Genomic DNA, 20,444 nt, shown 5'->3' with positions numbered 1-20,444 from the left:
TTTGAAATTTTTTCTATTCCGTTATAATTAATTTCCTAAAATCTTTGCAAAAGACTTTTAAGACATATTAAATAAATATGACTCTGTAATCATATATTGTTGACATTGCCATATATAAGTTTAAACAGATAAATCTTTAGCTCTGTCATGCAGTATATATAAGAAATATTATGAAATAACAAATCAAACTCATGAATGATCGCGAGAATCAGTTCATAAACCTGTAAAAATTGTTAAAGGCAATATTTTTTTTTTATAAGGTGTAATAAAAATTTCCTTTTTTTACATTACAATATGTAAATTTAGAAAAAGAAAAGAAGTATTGAAAGAAAAATATGAGGGGTGTGGAAAAATTAATCGATAAAGTCTGAAATGCAGCAATAGGATGAACATTATTATAATGTGAGGTGTAAAACGAACTTTCTTCGTCTTTAAAGATATGTTCGTAAGTTCGATAAATACGTGTCTTTGCATTGTGTGTGAATGTGATAGATGTTCTTGAACACTTTGGAAATCCTCCTCGTTGTCGTTTTATTCCCGAACGAATGGGCACCTTCAAAAAACGATTATCCACACGAATGCGATTTCATGTTCTCTTTATATATACTAAAACCTGACACTAACACCTTTCTACCAAAATGCTTTTCTTATTTCTTTTCCTGATGTCCACCTGAATGACGAGTACCATAAAAAATGTCTTAAAGGTGCTCGTTTTCACACATTAGCTCTCTAAATGATTTTGCAGTTTCAAAATAAGCAAAAAAAAAAAAAGATTTCTTTTCAGTACATGAGATAATTGTGTGTGAAGAACAAAAATAAGAAATCTATATACGGAAATAAGAGACGGACGTGAAAAAAAAATATTTCAAAAACAGCAAGTTGTCGTAAACAATGAAGTAAGAGAAATTATGCACATCGGGATATAAAATATGTGATGCAATAGGAGGTTCATTAGAAAATTCATTACCACGCTTATCTTATCGTCCCCGAAACTTTTTTTTGTTAATATGAAATAGAGATCATTTTACTTAATGTCTACAGTTTCTCAGTGATCGTTTCCAAAGACGTTTGCCTTGCATTGACCGAAACAGAAGTAGAGGAAATAAAATTGACCTGTCAAAAAAAATGTTGCGAGGAATTGAAAATATCTTAACGAAACACACAAAATTACCATATTGGATTGCTGCTATTGAAGGTGAGTGAAAAGAAAAGTTATTATTTTAATTTTCTTCTATTTTCATAATTTAAAAATTTAATAATTCAAATTAAGTTAAAAAAAAGTTCAATATTTAAACAATTTTTTCAATGGTTGGTTAATCTGCTTTTTTGGCAGTTTCATTAATAAAAAATAAAATGTGAAAACAATTATATTAATTAACAAATTTTACCTTTAAATTTTATTTGAAAATTTTCCATTTCTGCTTTTGTCAGTTTTTATATTATTCGATTTTATTTTTTGAAGTTATATCAAGAATATGTATTGTTTTATATTAATTAATTTACTCATTGTGCAAGTGATATACTTCTCTCAACAGAGATGATTAAAGAAAAGTTGAAAAATAACCGATGGCAAATTTTTTTGTATGAAAATAAAATTGTTTTCTCTTTTCTAAATAATTTGTAATATTTTTCCCGCTGAATTATAAAATACTATATCATAATGAAAAAAGTGAAAATAAAAATTCTATTCGCAGTCGGACTATTATCGTTGGGAATTGGTTTGATAAGTGGATGGACATCACCATATGTGGCACAATTGAGCCAAGAAGGTTTACCATTTTCGGCGAGTCTCGACGAATGTTCATGGATAGTTTCTCTTTTAAGTTTGGGACGAATTTTCGGTGCAATTTTAGGTGCAATTGGCGTCGCTACTTTAGGAAGTAAAAAAACTGCTTTTCTCGCTGGCATTCCACAACTTATCGGATGGCTATTATTGACAGTTGCAAAATCAGTTTCTTGGATTTATTTATCACGATTTTTATCGGGAATTTCTTTTGGATTTTTTTTTGTATGCTTTCCCCTTTATGTTGGTGAGGTGTCAGATCCAAAAATTCGTGGTGCACTAGTTGCATTTATTATGAATTGTCAACCAATAGGAACACTTATTGGCAATACAATGGGCGCTTATTTACCAATGTGGCAATCTGCTGTTATTTCCATGTTACCGACATTAATATTTCTTGGGAGTTTTTTTTTACTACCAGAATCACCTCACTATTTAGCTAAAAAGGGAAATTATGATGAGGCAAAAAATTCCATTAAATGGTATCACAGAAAAGTTGATCCAATTTTAGAATTAGAGGATATTAAACAATTTGTGAATACAAAAATTCCCCTCAGCTTTAAATATATAATTGATGAATTTAGTAAACCAAAAAATAGAAAAGCATTGATAATAGCCAATTTATTATTTGCGTTTATGCAAATTAGTGGACTTTATACTATTACGTTCTACATGGAAGTTATTTTACGTGAGGCACAAGTTAACATTATGGAACCGAAAACAATTGTAATTATGGTAAACTGCATTGGAATTGTTGCCGGATGGTTTGGAATGTACGCTATTGATAAATGTGGAAGAAGAATTTTATTAGGTGTCTCGAGTGGTGGTATTTGTTTATCTTTAATAATACTTTCAGTTGATTGTGCTCTAATACATTATGGATTTGAACCAAAATCAATTCAATGGTTACCAATTATTTCTCTCTTTATTTTTCAATCATTTATTTGTATTGGCATTATATCAGTGCCATGTACAATTATCAGTGAAATATTTTCACCCGATATTAAAGGATATGCTTCATCAATTACTAGTGTCACTTCAGGAATATTTTCATTTATCTCAAGTAAAACATATCAGGATTTTTTGAATGTTGTACCTGCGGAATATGTCTATGGATTTTATGCTCTTACTATGTTTTTGCAAGTGACTTATTGTTTCTTCATTCCCGAAACAAAAGGTAAAACACTACAAGAAGTTCAAGAACTATTAGAGAAAAGATGAAGATAATTAATTTTGAATTTTCGCGAAAATAACAGATTTTTGAAAGATTTAAAAAACAAGTCTTTTAATGATAATTAACTAATTTTTTTTTAATTTAAAATTCTATGGATGTAAGTTTTAAATTTAGACTATAATATTATGAAAACAACAAAATTAAAAAAGTAATCTTAGTCTAGAATGTAATTAATTTAAAAATTCAAAAATTAGTATTAAAATTGACAATTTTTTTTATATATTTGCGTGTTTGATGAACAAACATCTGCATTTAATTTTTTGTATGTAACAAAGCAAAAAAAAAAATGAACATGGCGCGTGATGATTAATACAACTTGTTTGTGTGTGTGTATATATATATATATATATGTTGCAAACAAGATTGACGTCTTATCATCGTTATTTTCATGTTTTTTAAATAATAATAGACATTTCACCATCAACTGATAAATCATTATACAACTGCTGTATCATTTCTGAAACATTAATATAATAATCCACAAAGAGTTCGGAAGTAGCGAGACATTTTAAGCTTTCTAATTAACATTAAGCTTAGTGATAATTCATTTAATTGAAAACAATTTATAATCACATTTTTTTAATTAGATGATAATTTAGATAGGTTTTACATATAAGAAATTTTAAATTTATTTCAATAAATAAAATGAAAAAATATGTCATTTCTTGACTATCATAACAAAATGTATATACATATAAGAAATTTTATGACCGAAAATAATTTGAAAATAACAGAATTTTGAAGTGAATCACTGACGTGAATGAACATGTAAACGGATGACCTAAATTTTCAAGGAGTAAGTTTCCGTATAAAACGCAATGGCGTCGAGGGGGATCGATGATGCATGCAGTTTTCGCATTGCAACCATCTTCTACTTCCGATTGATTCGAAACTTGATTCACCAAGTAACGTCCATTATATAAAATGTGTTTTTTAAACAACAGAAAATAGTATTCAAAGAATATATAATGAAACTTAATATTACTGAAAAAAAATATTTTCCATTCAAATAATCGGTTATTATACTTGGCCATAATCAAATTAATATTTATTTAGATCAAATAATTTTTATATAAATCAAATTATTATTTTTGCTTCCTCGTGGAGGAAGCTATGTAGTCCTTTCGTTTATAAACTTTTTAAAACTGGTGAAAACAAATTTTCCTCTATATAGAAACATGTTATATGAGATCCTGATCAATTGTCCGGATGTATGTATGTGTGTGTGTATGTGTGTGTGTGTGTGTGTGTGTATGTGTGTGTGGATCGTTTTTGTGAACACGATATCTTTAACAGGTTTTAATGGATTTGGATAAAATTTGGTAGGCTTATTTAACACATTAATCTCTCAAAAATGACGAGAGGATTTTTAAAAATACCCCAAAAAAAAAATTTTATCGTCTTTTTTCCAAAAATTTTTTTTTAATTGAAAAAATTTTTAAATCGAAAAATTTAAGGTAATATATAATATAATCGTCTTCTTTATGTCAAGATGAATCGATTGATATATATATAGTATAGATTTGATTGAAATTTAAAGAATTAAAGAAAGTTAAAAAATCAAAAATTCTCATTTTAGCTAAAAAATGATGTGTTTATTTAAATTCATGTTTATATATGAAATAATTTTATTCCCTGCATTGAAACGAATTGGTTGGTATATATAAAGTATAGATTTGATTGAAAATTTGAGAATTAATAAAAATTGAAAAATCGAAAATTCATATTTTAGCTAAAAAAATTTGTGTTTTTTTAAAATTCAAGTTGATGAATAAAATAATTGTACTCCTTGCATTAAAACGAATCGATTCGTATATATACAGTTTATGTTACACTCAAAATTAATTAAAATTTTCTTTATTTTTCAAAAAATTTAATTAATTTAAAACATTTTTAACTCGAAATTTTTTAAATCAATCAATTGAATTGGACAAATTCATTGCTTCCTTCACGAGGAAGCGAATTTTTTGCTTCACACAATGAGGAAGCATAATGTTTATGAAATAAACATAAAGGACCCCCTCCTTGTTTTAAATATTTTAGATATGAATTTTATAAGTTTTCAAAAAAAGAATCCTAAATCATAGAAACTTGCGGTTGGTGCTCAAAAGAACATCGAAATCATAAATATTCGAAGACATCATAAACATAAATAATAACACTCGGAAAAATTCAACACATTATTTATATGATTCAAAAACTTTTTTTTCTAAAATATATTATAAAACAGCAATCACGGAGAGACCATAAACCTTTTCTTTTAAAAAAAGAGTAAAAAAGTAAATAACAAAAGAGAAGAAATAATATGCACATTCGTTTGAATTTTATGATTTTTTTTGTGGAGCATTTTTACATTCTTTATACTTGCATAGTTGGAAAAAAAGACAATAATATATATGATAACAAGCAATGATGAGTCTAAGTGAAATTTTCCTCTATAAAGAAGATAATAATAATAATAATTATTATTATTATTATTTATATCGAAAAAATTAAATTTATCTATTCCAGAGAATTAATTGCGGTTAAAGCAAAAAGAAATTTTTTTCGAGAGATCCTAATTTGTCTTCGTACGATTTTCTCATCACGAAATGAAATGAGTGCAAGTCATTGTTTTCAATATCGTATTATTTACAATACACAACTTTATAAAATGAATTATTTGCTAATACTGCGTTCAATATCTCGACTTGATAACGATTACATATATATACGTTATCTTCAGTATGAAATTTCCTAAAACTTCTTGCAAAAGCCCACCGAAAACTCGAATACACTATTCACGTCGGCAGCAGCACAAACTGTGAATTCATATTCATATCCGTAAGTCAAATAAATGGCCTGTACATGTAGTGCATGTCCCTTATATTTTCGATGCTTCCTTTAGCTTTATATATATAAAATATCTAAAAAAAATATTTTAAAAAAATATAAATTTCTTTAATTACTAAATAATTTTAATAATTATTTTATATTCCAATAAAATTTTTTAAAAATATACCGAACAATATAATTTATATTAGCAATACTTTGAAGATTGGTGTTTAAATTTTGACATCGCATTTTTTATGTATAAAATATGGACATTAAATTAAAAAATTAAAATGAGTTTAATCTGATTTTTTAAAAGAAATTTCCTCATCTTTGAAAATATAAATTAATTAATATCCTTGGGGCAATTTTTGCAATGAGAATGCAACAAAATATTATTTTAAAAATTGATTCATCTCACGTACAAGTTTCCTTTAAGAGAAACTGTGCTTTTCATGACTTAACGTCTTGAGTTCAATTCGATCCTCAATAGACAAGTAAGTCCCTTTCATCTCGGAATACATAGAGCGATAAAATAAAGGAAAATGTTAAAAACTAGGTCGATTAATCTTGCAACCTTTACAAAACCTGAATTAAGAAGAACATTTCCTCTCTTTTTTTTAAAGATAACTTATTTTGTTTAATTGATTTTTGAAAAATAATTATATTATTTTTATGTGAAAAATTGAAATTTTTTTATTGGAATTTTTATACGAATATTCGAAAGGTGAAAAGAAATAACAATAAAGTGTTTTGAAAATAACTGAATTGAAATAAAATAATTTGGAATTAATTTAAAAAAAGAAGAGTGCGAAAAGAAATTTCAAACGCAAAGAGTAATTTCACGAAATTAAATAAGAAGAGAGGACATTTTCCATTTACATTCTTCGAAGGAGTCAAGTGGAAAATGTAACTTGATTCACTTTATTTTATTTCTCCAAACAAAAAGTCGTATCTCTTTCAAAACTCGATTTCTAAAAACTATGACTTTTCTTTTTTTCTTTCTTTTTTTTCTGAAATCTCAGTGGTTCTTTCCAAGTTAAGAGATTACTGTTAAAACGTATTTTCTTTTCTAATATAAATGTTCACTTTCTAGACAAAAAAAAATTGAAGATAAAAATTATTTTCATATATAAGGAAAATAATTTTACCCAAATTTCAATAACGGAAACTATATTTATTTAAAGAAGAAGATTATCGTCTAGACGATCTGGTAGAGGAAAGAAGTTGGCCTTTGGGGATTTTGGGAATACAGGGGAGCCGAATATCAATATACTGTGAAAACCCCATTTCTCGCCAATTTATGAGTCGCGTAACTGTATACTAATTTGAGAGGGGGAGGGGGATTTTTTTTCATTGAAATCAAATTATTACTGGAAAAAATATTTTTTGAAAAATTATTTAGAAAAAAATGATAACGAGTCCGGTAAAATAGAAGAAATTTAAATACCCATTATTTTATTTATTTTTAGGCGCGAAATTCAAATAGAATAAAATGAAAAAAGAATTTTTCTACTTTTTTTAGTAAAACATTTCTGTTTTTTTTTTTAAATAAATATTCTAACGAAATATAAATTTCGAGAAATAATTAATAAAGTAAAATTTAAATAAAATGTAAAAAAATGTTATAGAATATAATTCGATCTATAGGGATGAGAGCCGTCTATCCCTTAGGGGGGAATGGCATCAAAATTCACGGATATATATAATGGTGTAGGCTATAGTATCATCGTGAGGCAAAGTATCCGATCTTACTTTACTTACTTTCAATCTTGAGAGTAAGCCGCCTTCTCACCCTCTTATTTCTAGCTTTATCCCTTCCCCTCTCTTCATCCCTTTTTTTAGCGCGCCAACTTCCTCGACACTACTTTTTTTTAACACGTCTCTCTTCACTCTCTTAGCTTTTCCAACGCGAGTGGCAGTAAGAAACGAAACTTTTCCAGAAAGTGTGCGTGAAAACTTGAAAAAAAAGAAAAAATGGAATGGGACATACAACTTGAACTGACGGCATCGTAGGTAAACATTTCCTACTCGTAGAAAAGTGAGTTGGTGCTTTTGCACCTGCGATTTTGACTCGCTCACAAAGAAAAGACGCTCTTTATTCTTATTCTTCGTCTGATTTTGCAAACTTCAACACGACGACATTTATTTATGATAATAGTGTTACTAAGAACGATTCAAAACTTTCTTGTTGTACGAATTGTATAGAAATTATAAAAAGTATATGTTTTTCCTTATAAGGAGAAAAACGTTAGAAATTCACAAGGAAAATTTTATCCAAATGAGCAAGGGAATTAAAATTTTTTTTCAAAAAGCTTGTCTGAAAAAGGTATTTTTTTGAATTTTAAAAGGAAAGAATGCAATTTAAAAAAAAAATGACAATATTTGTAAAAAAAAAATTATGTAGGTTTAAAGAAAATTCTAATTCACAATAAATTATTTTTTTAAAAACCACGAGAATAAACTTGAAGAAAATAGATTCTCTCTAAGAATATGGGAAAAATGATAAAAGATCTTTGGAGAAAAACTTTCCAACAAGTTCTCTAACTGCAAGAAACATATATATATCTCATTCCTAAAAAGGAAAAAAAAACAAAAGAAACTAGCGACAAAAAATATCGGATTACCGTAATGTTTCAAGAGGGATATTGTCACAACTTTCATAATTTACAAGACAAAAATAATCAAATATAAAATATAATAGGAAGAAAATTGTATAATTTTTTGTTGAACAAAAAAAATAAATAATAAATATAAGTGACTTTAACTCTATAAAAAGGAAAATAAAATGAAACTTAAAAACGACACATTTGGTATATAAAAGGAAGCATAAGCTCCAACTGTCGAATGCACCAGGGCACGTCCACGAGAAAAGATTCATAGCCGATATTATTCACAAACGATTTGGCGCTAGAATAATGAATACTGGTAATTTATGCAAGTGCATACGTCTGCGTCAATATAATTCTACAACCTAGAAATTACTACTCGAAAATTCACGCATCGTTATTTTTTTTTAAACGAAAAATTCCCTTTCAAAAAAACTTATTCTTTATTTTTATCACATGAGAAATTCATTATAAGAATATTAACTTATTAATATATATAAAAATGCTTTCTCTAATATGCAAGAACTAAAAAAGAATCTTTGAAAATGAATTTAAAACCTCTTTTGGTAGTTTCAAGAATTTTATTGAAATTACAATACGAAAGTACGGAAGAGGATACGAAGAGCTAAAGAAAATCGAATCACATCATATGCATTAAACACGTTCTCCGCACGTTTTCCCGACAGGCATCTCTCTCTCTCTCTTTCTCTCTCTCTTTACAGTTTCACAGTAAGCACTTACAAGTTTGGCGCCTTCTATAAACTTTCTACCCTTTTGAGAGTCGACTGATTCCTCCTTCTTTTATTTTTAACTTCGGTTCTACTGATAGGGAAACATCCCAGAGAGAAAAATAACTCTCGATAAAAAAACGTGATATGCTTCTTAAAAGAGAAAAATTGAAATTCTACTTCAAGTATAATTTTCAAATCAAAAAAATCAAAAATCGGTGATTTTTTAATATACATAGTAAAAAAGAAAATCTTATTTTAAGAGCAGATATTCTTTTTTTCCTTAAAACAAGATTTTCTTTTTATTATGTGTAAAGGGAAAAAAATCGATTTTGAGACTTTTGAAGAGAAATTTTTGTTAAGATATTTTCTATATTTGATGTGTGAATTATGAGATTTTCATGTTGTAATCAATACATTCCATTTCCGCGAGGGAGATTGTCGTCTTTCAATGCACCTTCGTGGTCGTTCTCTCTCTCTCTCTCTCTCTCTCTCTCTCTCTCTCTCTCTCTCTCTCTCTCTCTGATAAACGTGGAGAAGTTCACCAATAAATTCGACTCCCACGTGAACGCTCTCTAACGACCCGAGTGTTAAGCCAGAGAACGAGAATATAAATTCGTTGAAGCGAATTTTGTGCCAAGCTTCTTCGAGATCGATAAGACGATACTAGCATGGTGATTGTAACGATACGCTCTCTCTCTAAACCTTCCTATATATATATATATATAGGAAACCAACTGCAGTTAGCCAAGGGGAATAGAACCAGTTATCCTCCAGAAGCTGGATAAGTCTTCCAGGACATTTCTGCTGGAGAGAGAGAGAGAGAGAGATGAAGTTCATGACATGCCGAGAGAAACGTTCTCGAAATTTCGTTATGGTCTCTTGCTACTGAATATAAAATCATTTGTGTTAGTGACATTGATAAAAACATCTTTGCAAAATATCCTTAAAGCTTCACAATAAACATTTTTCTTGTGTAAGTATTTTTTTTAAGTAATTTAAAATTAAAATTATTTAATATTTTTCACTAAAACTTCAGTAAAAGAAAAATATTACTAAATCAAATATAGTAATATTCTGCTAAAGCTATACAAATTTTAATTAATTCAAATTCAAAGAGTAATAAATAAACTTATTTTATACATCTCGAAACAAATTTGAAAAAAATGTTCTCAAAAATTGACAAATAAAGAAATGATATAACAAAAAAGAAATTTTTTTTTAATCTTGCGAATATTTTGCATCGCGGTAATTAGAGACTTGAAATTAAAATGAAAAGGTATCGCCATGTGTGCTTTCATATAAATCCTGGACTTTTGTAATCCAAACTGATTGCGAGAGTGATACATCTACGGATTTGACTTTCTGTTCTGATATGATCAATATCGGTCCAAATCTCTCTTTGCTTGATTTATGAATTTTCAACATATTAGGGAAATTATTCTTTATATAAACTCGATAATTTAATTATAAAATTCCGCATTTTATTATATGAACCCAAATATAACTAAAAATTAATTTTATTTTAAATTTATATATATATATAATCTTGTTATTGTTTAGCGTGAAGGACAAATTGCGTAAGAATAAAAATGTAGTGCTTTATGAGAAATTGTAGAATAAACTTTTTTTCTCGTTTATCGCAAATTACTTTTTGTCAAACTAAGTTTATGGAGAGAGAAAGAGGAAGCAAAAAAAAAGAAGCAGATTACCTCATGACTTAAGAAGCATGACACAAACGACGCGACGAACTTGCCCGCGCTGACATTGACTTATTCGCGTTTCCTTGGCTCTGCCACCGAAACTAAATTGTTTCGCGGACAAACGATCCAAGAAGTGCAACATAGATAAAATTTCAACAAGTCAACAATATAGCAATTAACATGCAATTAACTTTTTTTTTAATACAAAGCTTTCTTTTTTTTCTCTCAAGATTAATGATTTTTATATATACGAATAATATATATATATATATATATGTTAAAATTCTGGGTGTATATAATTATTGACTTTTAAATTTCAGTGATAATATTGCATATTTCCTTCATATACAACATATTACAGATTTTTTTAACAGTGTAGGAAAAGAATATATTTTTTTTTGAAATTTATTCGGTTAGACTTGATTTTTTTGTTTGGATTTTCTCTACGGCGGTGGAATAGACCTTGGACGTGAAATATATATAGGGAATAATTTATGGGCTATCCCGTTGGTGCCATTTACACTCTCTTGACGACTAATCTGGTGCATGTGAACTGGGGTGCAGTGCCGGTTTGCCGCACCCAGGGAACCATCACTATATGTGCAATTGCACTATATACAAGAAGGAGGAGGATAGATTCGTAACGCACCCCCGAGCACTTTGCGTCGCGTCGCCTACTCGCGTGCTTTATGAGCACACATTGTCATCAGACGTTCTAGTGCTGGCAAATGACCATATAGGTACTCCACGTCTACCAACTCTCTATGAGATTTCGAAAATTAATTCCATTTTAGGTGTCTCGAAATTTTTTTTTTTTTTAAACATAAATTAATAAAATTTCTAAAGAAAAATATATCTAATTTAATCAAAAAAAAGTTACGAATTTCGCGCCATTATTTCTTTACCAAAGAAACTCTTTGTCTTGTTTTAAAAATTATATCTACTATCTCAAAAGATAATTTGACATTGAAAATTTTGAATTTTTTTTTACCGCTCTCAACACAAAAAAAAATTGATTGAATTAATTGGAAGTTCATCTCATACTTATTCATTTCTCGTCTGTCACCTCTCGCTATACTTTTTTTCATATAAAATAAAGCTTTCATAAATTGAGATTTTTCTTTTTCTATACTCAGAGAGGAAAAAATTTAAAATCCATTACGAAAAGGAAAAGTAAACACACCAAGTTCATTATAGGTAATAACGTTTCTTATATGAATTTACTTTTTTATCATTATAAACATTTCCAAATTTCAACTGATGGAAATTTTGCATAGTATTTAATTTCTAAGCATTTTTAGAGTCTGTATATTTTTATCATTATCTTAATATTTCTTTTTTTATCTTTTAGTCGTCTCTTTTTCTCCATCCTGGATTTTCTTTCTTTCGTTATCTTTCATTTGTGTGGTCTCGAGTTTTTTTTTCATTTTTTTTATGCTTCTGGCTAGTTTGTACTCGTCATGTGGTTCCACTATACTATCAGTGGAGAGCCAGGGGAGACGTCCCTCTTGTCTCGCTTAAATAATTGTCTCATTAGTCCACGCATGATGCACTAGGGAGTATATAGCGGTGGGAGACTTGGACTAATTTTCAAGCGCGAAATGCTGTTTTTTTATCGACTTCACTAATAGAGTTGGAAAATTCATGAAACTGTGAAAATTACAACAACGTTTACCAAAAACAACGAACCACTTTTTTCCTCATACAAAACATAAATTTTATGGAGAATTTTTTTTACAGAAGAAAATTATTTAAAATATATTTAAGTTTAGTATAAAAATTTGAAAATTTCAAAAATTCCTATGTTTACTTTATTGGCGGAAGATAGTTTAAAAAATTAAAAATCTTTGCATTTCCTTCTTAAAATCACAGAAAATTAAAATACGCTGCAACGCTTATTATTTTAATCCAATTTTGCTTATTTTAATACCAAAATGGATGAAAATAATAAGCGTTGCAGCTTATTTTAATGCCTTTTAATTTTCTGTGATTGTAAAAAAAAAATTTTCAAAAATACTCGGTTAAAAATTATCCTCATTCATAGGATAAATCATTTTTTTCCAGATTCGGCAATCGAGTGAAAATAAGTTTCTCGTTATTTGACATGAATCGAGATAAATGTTCAAGCGAACAATAGTTTTCCCACTATCTTAGAGGCCATTTGTCACCTTTCGAAGAAAGATCTTTTTCCTGCCTGCCTGCCATTTACTCTATCGCATGTCGAATAAATCGATTATTGCGAGATTTATCCGATCCTGAATAACATATTTAAGTACCTCTCAGTACTTTTTATGAGTTTGATATTCGCCGAGTTCAAATGGAGCAATATTTTTTTTTATCTAATGACGTTTATCTCTATATATATTCTTTCAGGATATATGAAATTTTGTCATTTCATTTTTTATATAAACCTTTGACATGAACAAAACTTTTGTATTTTTTAAATCCAAGAGATATTTTCGATAAATTTTTTTTATAAATATTTCGTCAAAAGTTTATATGAAATAATTTTTATGAAATAAATTTAATATCCCTACTATGCCATCCGTACAAGCAATATGTATCCTACCATTCATTTTATATGAGAGTACTTTGAAAAATATCAAGAGAGTAGCCAATATGCTTACTATAAAAGTCAAAGCTTCCTGAATGAAATAAAATTTCGAATTACCTGCACCGCCCTCAAGAGATCCAAGGTGCAATGCTACTCTCTCTCTTATCTGTATAAAAGCCTTACCGCTAACAGAATATTTTCCGGTGAATCAGACAAGAGGAAAAGAGGAATAGAAAATTACTAAGTACTTTCTGAAAGAAATTACTTATTCAAGTTAAGCGAATCTTTGGATTTTCTTTATTCTTCATTTTTTAACCCTCCTCGAATTGATTATTTGTCTATTATTTATTTTTCAAATATAAATTAGTATTTTTTATTCTCTAAATATTCTAAATTTAAGAGTAAATTGTATCAAAAAAATAATCTAGAAAAGTATATTTTTTACCTGTATTCCAATTACGTCTTTTCGACTGTTGGACATTTTCCTCCCATAAGCTTTTTTCAATCTGCTCCAAAAGAAAGTGACACTCACCTATAACAAAGAAAAAAAAAGGAATCCGTTATTAATTACGCAATCAAATTACACCGAGTTTGTGTTGTACATAAAAAAAAATTTAAACCCTATTTTAGTATAATTAACCAGAGAGCGTAATTTTTTTTTTTTTTCTATAAGCGCCTCTGTCTCTCTCCCTCGCTCTCGTAAACAGTAGTTACCGTATCTTCAAGTACAAGGCAATTCAACGCTTTTTCCTAGCTCAGCAAAAATGAAATAAAAATTGCAACATGAAACTATGGTGAGAAAACTTTCTGACCCTGTTACAAAATTTCATTAAACCGTATATGAGCACTTGTTACTTCTAACTTTTATATCCTAGACACTATTTTTTCTTTTTCTTCTTTTTATAAAATAAAATAATTAAATCTAAAATATTTTTTAAATTAAACACATTTTGTTTAAATTTAGAAAATTAATTTTAAAAAATATAGTAGAAAAATAAATTATATAGGGAAAAAATGTATTTGACTTGATTCTATATATTGTTACTGAACATATAAACTATTTGCCACTGCATATCCATCTTATAATACACTCACGTTATATACATCGGCCAGCCCTGCAAAGTTACATCAAAGTAATTAGTGGTTTTACCACTTTCGGAGTAATATAAGCACTTCGCGTCCTTTCTCCAGTAATATATTTAACTTTACTTTTTGTCCAGTTATGTTACCAGGTTAAGATAATTGAACCCTTCCTGGTCAATTAATATACCATATTCCCAATACGTATATGCCATATAATATATAACAATTAAACAAATCTTTACTATTTATTTCATATAATATATATTTATTTTTCGTGTAAAAATATAATGTTCAAACAAATAAATAAAATAAAAATATATTCAAATTATTGTCCAAAGAAAGTAATAGAACTATTTTCATATTGACCCACATCTTCAAGTTAGTCTTCCTTTCTCTCTAAGCTATGGCGTCACGTAAAGCAGTCATATCCGGAAAAAGGAGAGAGGGTTAATCAGCCCTCTCTTCGCTAGGACTTAATAAATCGGAAATGAAAGAAAGCGAAGGGAGAATGAGAAAATGGCCAAAGAAAAAGCGACCCTCAAGTAATAGTCACGATGAAGATCAAAATAGAAATCAAATTTCTGTGTTTTATTAATGTTCCCTTAAGATTCTTAATATTGAAAGAGAAATCATATCTCGAATATTTTTTAAACATCAAATTTGTTTTATATTACCGATTTATTTTATTAATGTTTATAAAATAAAAGTTTCGTATTATTGACAAAAAAAGTTGCAGGGAAAATGTTTAATTAAAACTAGAAATTTTAAAGTAGAATTCGTTATTTGTCGCACTATCCCCACTACTTCGAGTGTTAATATAACACTCAAGTAAAAAAATATATATATATAAAATTATATGTATATAATTTCAAGGACCTTATATTTTTAATTTAAAAAATTTTACCCGCTTTTTCTATTATTTCTCATATAAAGTTATATTACTATATATATTATCTTCAACTGACGATGAAAATGCAGTCGAGTGGTTAGAGATTTTTTTTATGATATAAAAGAAAGCGCACTCAGCATCAGACATTTGTGGTCGACGATAACCAAGAACTTGAGAGTCTCTTTATCTATTTAAAACAGGCAACGACTACTATTCTGATGAATGACATTTCCATTCACACAAAAAACAACCGTGTGGAAAAAAATGTATCATAATTTATTTCTTTGAAAGTAAAAAAATTTTTGATATTTTTGAAATTTATCTGCTTTTTTTTAAAAAAAAGCCAGAAATTAACAAATTAGTTGTACATTTGCCAAGCTGTAGAATTCACTAACGAGATCTCGAAATAATACATAGCAAAAAGTACATTATATATTTATGATATTTAATTAAATATTCACACGAGAAAACTCATTTCCATCTCTTATATTCATTTTATATTTATAATGTTTGTAATAACTAAGCATGTTTTTTCATACAAGGAAAACAAATACCAAAAAGGTATTTTTCAATAAATCCAATAATTAAATTGAATTTTCTTTTTTTCGATAAGGAATTTGTCCCTGACTTTGAATTATTCTCACTTTTTTTATTCGACACTGCATTGCAGTAAATGGATGACGTAATAATTTTTTTTTTTCATCAGAGAAATGAAATTTATTAAAAAAAAAAAAATAATAATAATAAAAGAAAAATATATGCAGTGGAAAATACTGCCGAGAGAAACAATATATATAGGAAATTAAATGCAAATAGAAATCGTATGGTCGCGTCTGGGTTAAATTTTGGCATCTTATCGTTTATTTCTGAGCTTCTATCTACGTCATCGCATGACCGGAATAGCAAGGCACTACGTCACATTTATATAGGTGTCCCCGTAAGGAACCGAGACAGAGTCAGCTGTTCGATTGCACCGTCTCAAGGATACTTCATCACCACTACCACCACGTGAAAGTTAGACATTTCATGAATTTACATTTCACATTTACAAATTGACCTTTGAAAAATATATATTTCACCCTTATTTTATAAATATATAATTTATAATAATATTTTAACAATATTTAATATTTTTATTTTCTATTTGTTAAATGTGTCTATAAAACAATAGATTTAAAACGGAAAACTACTTTGTACTTTTCCAAAGAAAAGTTAGGTATTTTATGGTTTCGTCTGACAATATCGCGACTTTTATCACTGAAATACTTTGATAATTCAAGATACATTCCCTCTATTTAAGAAAAATTCATTTACAAAAAAATTATTATTTTCAATGAAAATTTGGCTAAATGTAGAAATTCTGTTAAACAGACTTCAATTTTAAATAAATATCCTTTGATATTGTTTTAATAATGCGAAGCTTACAAGAACATGACGCGGCATAAAATACAAGAGTTTTGTATCAAATCTTGAAAAATACACACAGAAAATTTTCTACTTTCATCCCCAGCAACTTTATTCTAGAAATTGTTTGAGAAAAAGAAGGGGAACGAGAATTAATAAAAGAATTTCCGGTTAGAATGACCTTTTTTCCAAACTTAAACAGGAGCAAGAAATTCAATCACCGTTTCTAAGATGGCGCGCGTGGAAAACTCGGCTCGAGAAATTTCATTTTTTTTCATTTTTTTCTCCGTTATTCCTTCTTCGATCTTTTTCCCACAAATTTTTCTTCTCTCACTTTTTTTCATTCAGCCTCTTTCGAAGCGAGCGGACGTCTATATAATGGCAGCTATACCAACTATTTTCTTGCTCTCCCCCCCTCACTCTCTCTCATTCGTATTCGCCTCGTTATTACATTGAAAGTTCGCCGACTTCAGCATCCAGGGTTATGCAAGATTATCCGATTAACCGAGAACTTGCCTACTTGCTTAAACTTATCGTGTCAATATTCTTTTATTCTAATTCTATTACAGCACATATTTTCCTATACTGATTTATATAATGTTGTAAAAATGAATCTTAATAAAATTTTAGGTAACAAATAAGAAAAATAAGAAGTAGTAACTGACCCTATTAATTTTTACAAAATGCAAATGGCAATAAAAATAATAATACAAAATATAACAAAAAAAAAGAAAAAACCATTTATGTAACTTTGGAGGTAACTGGAAAAGTAAAAGAGATTTTCAATTCCGTTTATTAATATTATATATACATATATGTATAATAGGTGAATATGTGAATTTTAATTCTGTTTATTTCGAAGCGAAAACTTTTACTAAAAACAACTATCGTATAGTTATATTTCAATTAATTTAAATTTCACGAGAGTGTTATGAATATCGAAGTGAAAATGAATATTATTATTTGAATAAAAGTTCACTCCCGAGCTATTCATGAAAGTTGTTTTTAACTAGGGGAAAAATTATTATTGAGAGAGTGAATGAGAGACGAGAATATTCAAGTGTTCACTGTACCTGAAAAATGGGTTGTAAAACGAATACATCAGTGCATATATATATATGGTATGTTTTACCCCACGTTTCACACTGCCCTTCAATATTCGCTATTTAAAGTTATTTTTCCTCTACTTCGAAAGAGTGTACGTATATGCCTCTTCGTTAACACGACGCAGGGTTTGAACCACTGCCAAACTCTAATTTATGTAACGCCTTTTCTTTTTTTTATACTACACCGTAAAAGGATGTTTTCCAAGTATAACACTGCAAAAATTACTCGATAAAAGTAGATAAAATACGTCCCTTAACTTGTCAAAGCAAATTCAATTTTTGAGAGAATATTCCATTTAAACAACACGAAGGGTGTACAAAAGTAAAACTGGATTTGAAAAGAAAAATATAAAAAAGAAAAAAAATATATATATAATAACAAAGAGTGTGGATATACAAATTTTTTTCTTCAATTTCTAAATTTTATTTCTCGAATTTTGGAAATGTGTAACTGAAATTTGATTTATATATATGTACACAAAGAATTTCATTTTCAGTTACATTCGAAATCAATTTCTCGAGATAAAAAAAGCTTTTAGTAGCAATATATATGAAATGTACAAAATAGAAATTTGCTCTATATGTGTTTTTATGTTGTATGACTTTCAACTCGAAACATGAGCCAAAAGTTTTGAACGTTCATATGAACGAAATTCTTTTTTGCAACTTCTTTAAGTACGAATTTTACTACAAAATGTTGTTTTAAATATCTAAAAAGAAGTTATTTAATTTAATAATTGTTTAATTTACTGTTTTATTTTACATTGACCATCATAATTTTTAATAATTTATGGATTGAAAAAAATATTTCGTTCATTTGAACGTTCAAAACTTTTGGCTCATCTCGAAACATGTTACTCGTATATAGTAAAATCTGTTCTGCAAATTATATTGGAAATTTTGAGAAAAAAAAGTACACTGAAAAAAAAATTTATTTGATTCAAATAATCGGTTACTTGACTATTATTAAATAAATATTTACTTGAATCAAATAATTTTTATTTGAATTAAATAAACTGTATTTGAACCAATAATTTTTGTATTTGAAACAAATACCATTTAATTGATTCAAATAAAAATTATTTGATAGAAATAAATATTTATTTGATAATAGTTAAGTAACCGAATATTTGAATAATAATTTTTCTTTTTCAGATGGAACTTTCTAAAACGAAACATTTATGTGAATTAAAAAAAACCAGTGTATATATAAGCTCTTGTGAATTAATGGATTGAAAAAGTATATATAAATATAATATATATTCAGGAGAATTTATAACGTGAATGATTTACTCAGTGGAATAACGGAAACCATGCGTATAATAATATGTGCAACAACAATACATTCAGTTATATATATGTATGTGATAACATCGTGCAATGTTTAGGTCAGAGTCGAGGTTTCGCAGATTTGTCGGTCACTCGGTCGAACGATCGTTAATTACGATTGCACATTCTGTTGTCGAACGATCAATGGTTAAAGGAATGCATGTCGAGCGACAAACTTGCATAAATTTATATATGTCAACTGTGAATAGCGTCTGGACCTATGAGATTTCGATTTATCGCTAAATTCACCCCATTAGGATATATTAATATATGATATATAACTTTAATTGTTTCTGGTTTTAATAATAAATATTTTATTATAATTAATTATAATAATAATCTCTTAATAATTTTCTATTTTTTAATTGGTAAAAAAGAGAAAAAAATAAATATCAGAGATGCGATCTGTGAGAGTAAGATAAAAAATAATTTTTAAAAACCTGACTTTTTTATATATATTTTAAAATCCGTATGTTGTTTTTCATTTTCGGCTTTCGTGCGCATGACAAAACATTTTTAGTTCGATGAATTTCATATATATTATTAATACGCATTCATCTGATTTTTTGTGTAAAAAAAATACTCGCATGATGTGACATAAAAAATTGTTAAAATATTCTTTTTTTCTAATATTTACCGTTTTTCTATTTTATTTATATAAAAAAAATTCGGCAATGACTAACTAAATGCTTAAATATAAATATTAACAAAAAATTTGCAAATATTTCTGTAATTTTTTTTATTTATCAAATATATATATATATGGTCCTCACATTTTTTCATGTTACGAGCCAATTGTTTTTGAGTTTCGAATATAGAGAAGTGGAAGGGAGACATGTTCATAAATATGGCAATTTGCCAATATCCGCTGTATTTATTTATCAGTGCCACGTGATACTTGTTGACACGTGTCAATTAACTTTAGCTTCACACTTGAAAATTTTTAAACATTATTTTTATATGCAATAATTTTTTAATTTCCGATGAAATTGGTATTTTGAATTTTATGGGATAAAAAATACGATTATAAGGGGAACAATTTTTTTCTAATATTTGTGTTTTCGTGAAAAGTCTATATTTTATCTTTAATTAAATTTAACATATATAAAGTGAATCAAAATAAATCAAGAAATCATATAATATAACAATAAAATTTTATGTTCTATATTAATATCCTCTATTATTATTTACTTTACCAAATGATTTATAGA

At 27.8% G+C, this 20,444-nt stretch overlaps 1 protein-coding gene across 2 annotated transcripts; it reads left to right on the top strand.

The window, feature by feature from the left end:
• The first annotated feature begins 215 nt into the window (after positions 1–215).
• LOC127278275 (facilitated trehalose transporter Tret1-like) lies at positions 216–19,088 on the top strand. Of its 2 annotated transcripts, XM_051299915.1 has the most exons (3): positions 216–1,195; positions 1,695–2,960; positions 19,060–19,088. In XM_051299915.1, the coding sequence occupies exons 1-3, from the start codon at positions 1,126–1,128 to the stop codon at positions 19,071–19,073; spliced, it is 1,350 nt and encodes a 449-aa protein (XP_051155872.1). In that variant the 5' UTR covers positions 216–1,125; the 3' UTR covers positions 19,074–19,088. The 2 variants fall into 2 exon arrangements, with proteins under 2 accessions (XP_051155872.1, XP_051155871.1); XM_051299914.1 differs by lacking the exon at positions 19,060–19,088 and having other exon boundaries at positions 1,695–3,235.
• Positions 19,089–20,444: the final 1,356 nt, after the last annotated feature.

The sequence above is a fragment of the Leptopilina boulardi genome, unplaced genomic scaffold (assembly GCF_019393585.1).
Source record: "Leptopilina boulardi isolate dan_hultmark-lab unplaced genomic scaffold, ZJU_Lbou_2.1 LbouV2_202, whole genome shotgun sequence".
Classification (NCBI taxonomy): Eukaryota; Metazoa; Arthropoda; class Insecta; order Hymenoptera; family Figitidae; genus Leptopilina; species Leptopilina boulardi.
This window is presented reverse-complemented; position numbering and strand designations above follow the sequence as displayed.

Excerpts from the sequence above, each read along its gene's own strand:
- LOC127278275 (XM_051299914.1), top strand. The coding sequence starts at position 1,126 with ATGTTGCGAGGAATTGAAAATATCTTAACGAAACACACAAAATTACCA. Across the intron at positions 1,196-1,694 it reads TTGGATTGCTGCTATTGAAG|TCGGACTATTATCGTTGGGA; the intron begins GTGAGTGAAAAG and ends TTCTATTCGCAG.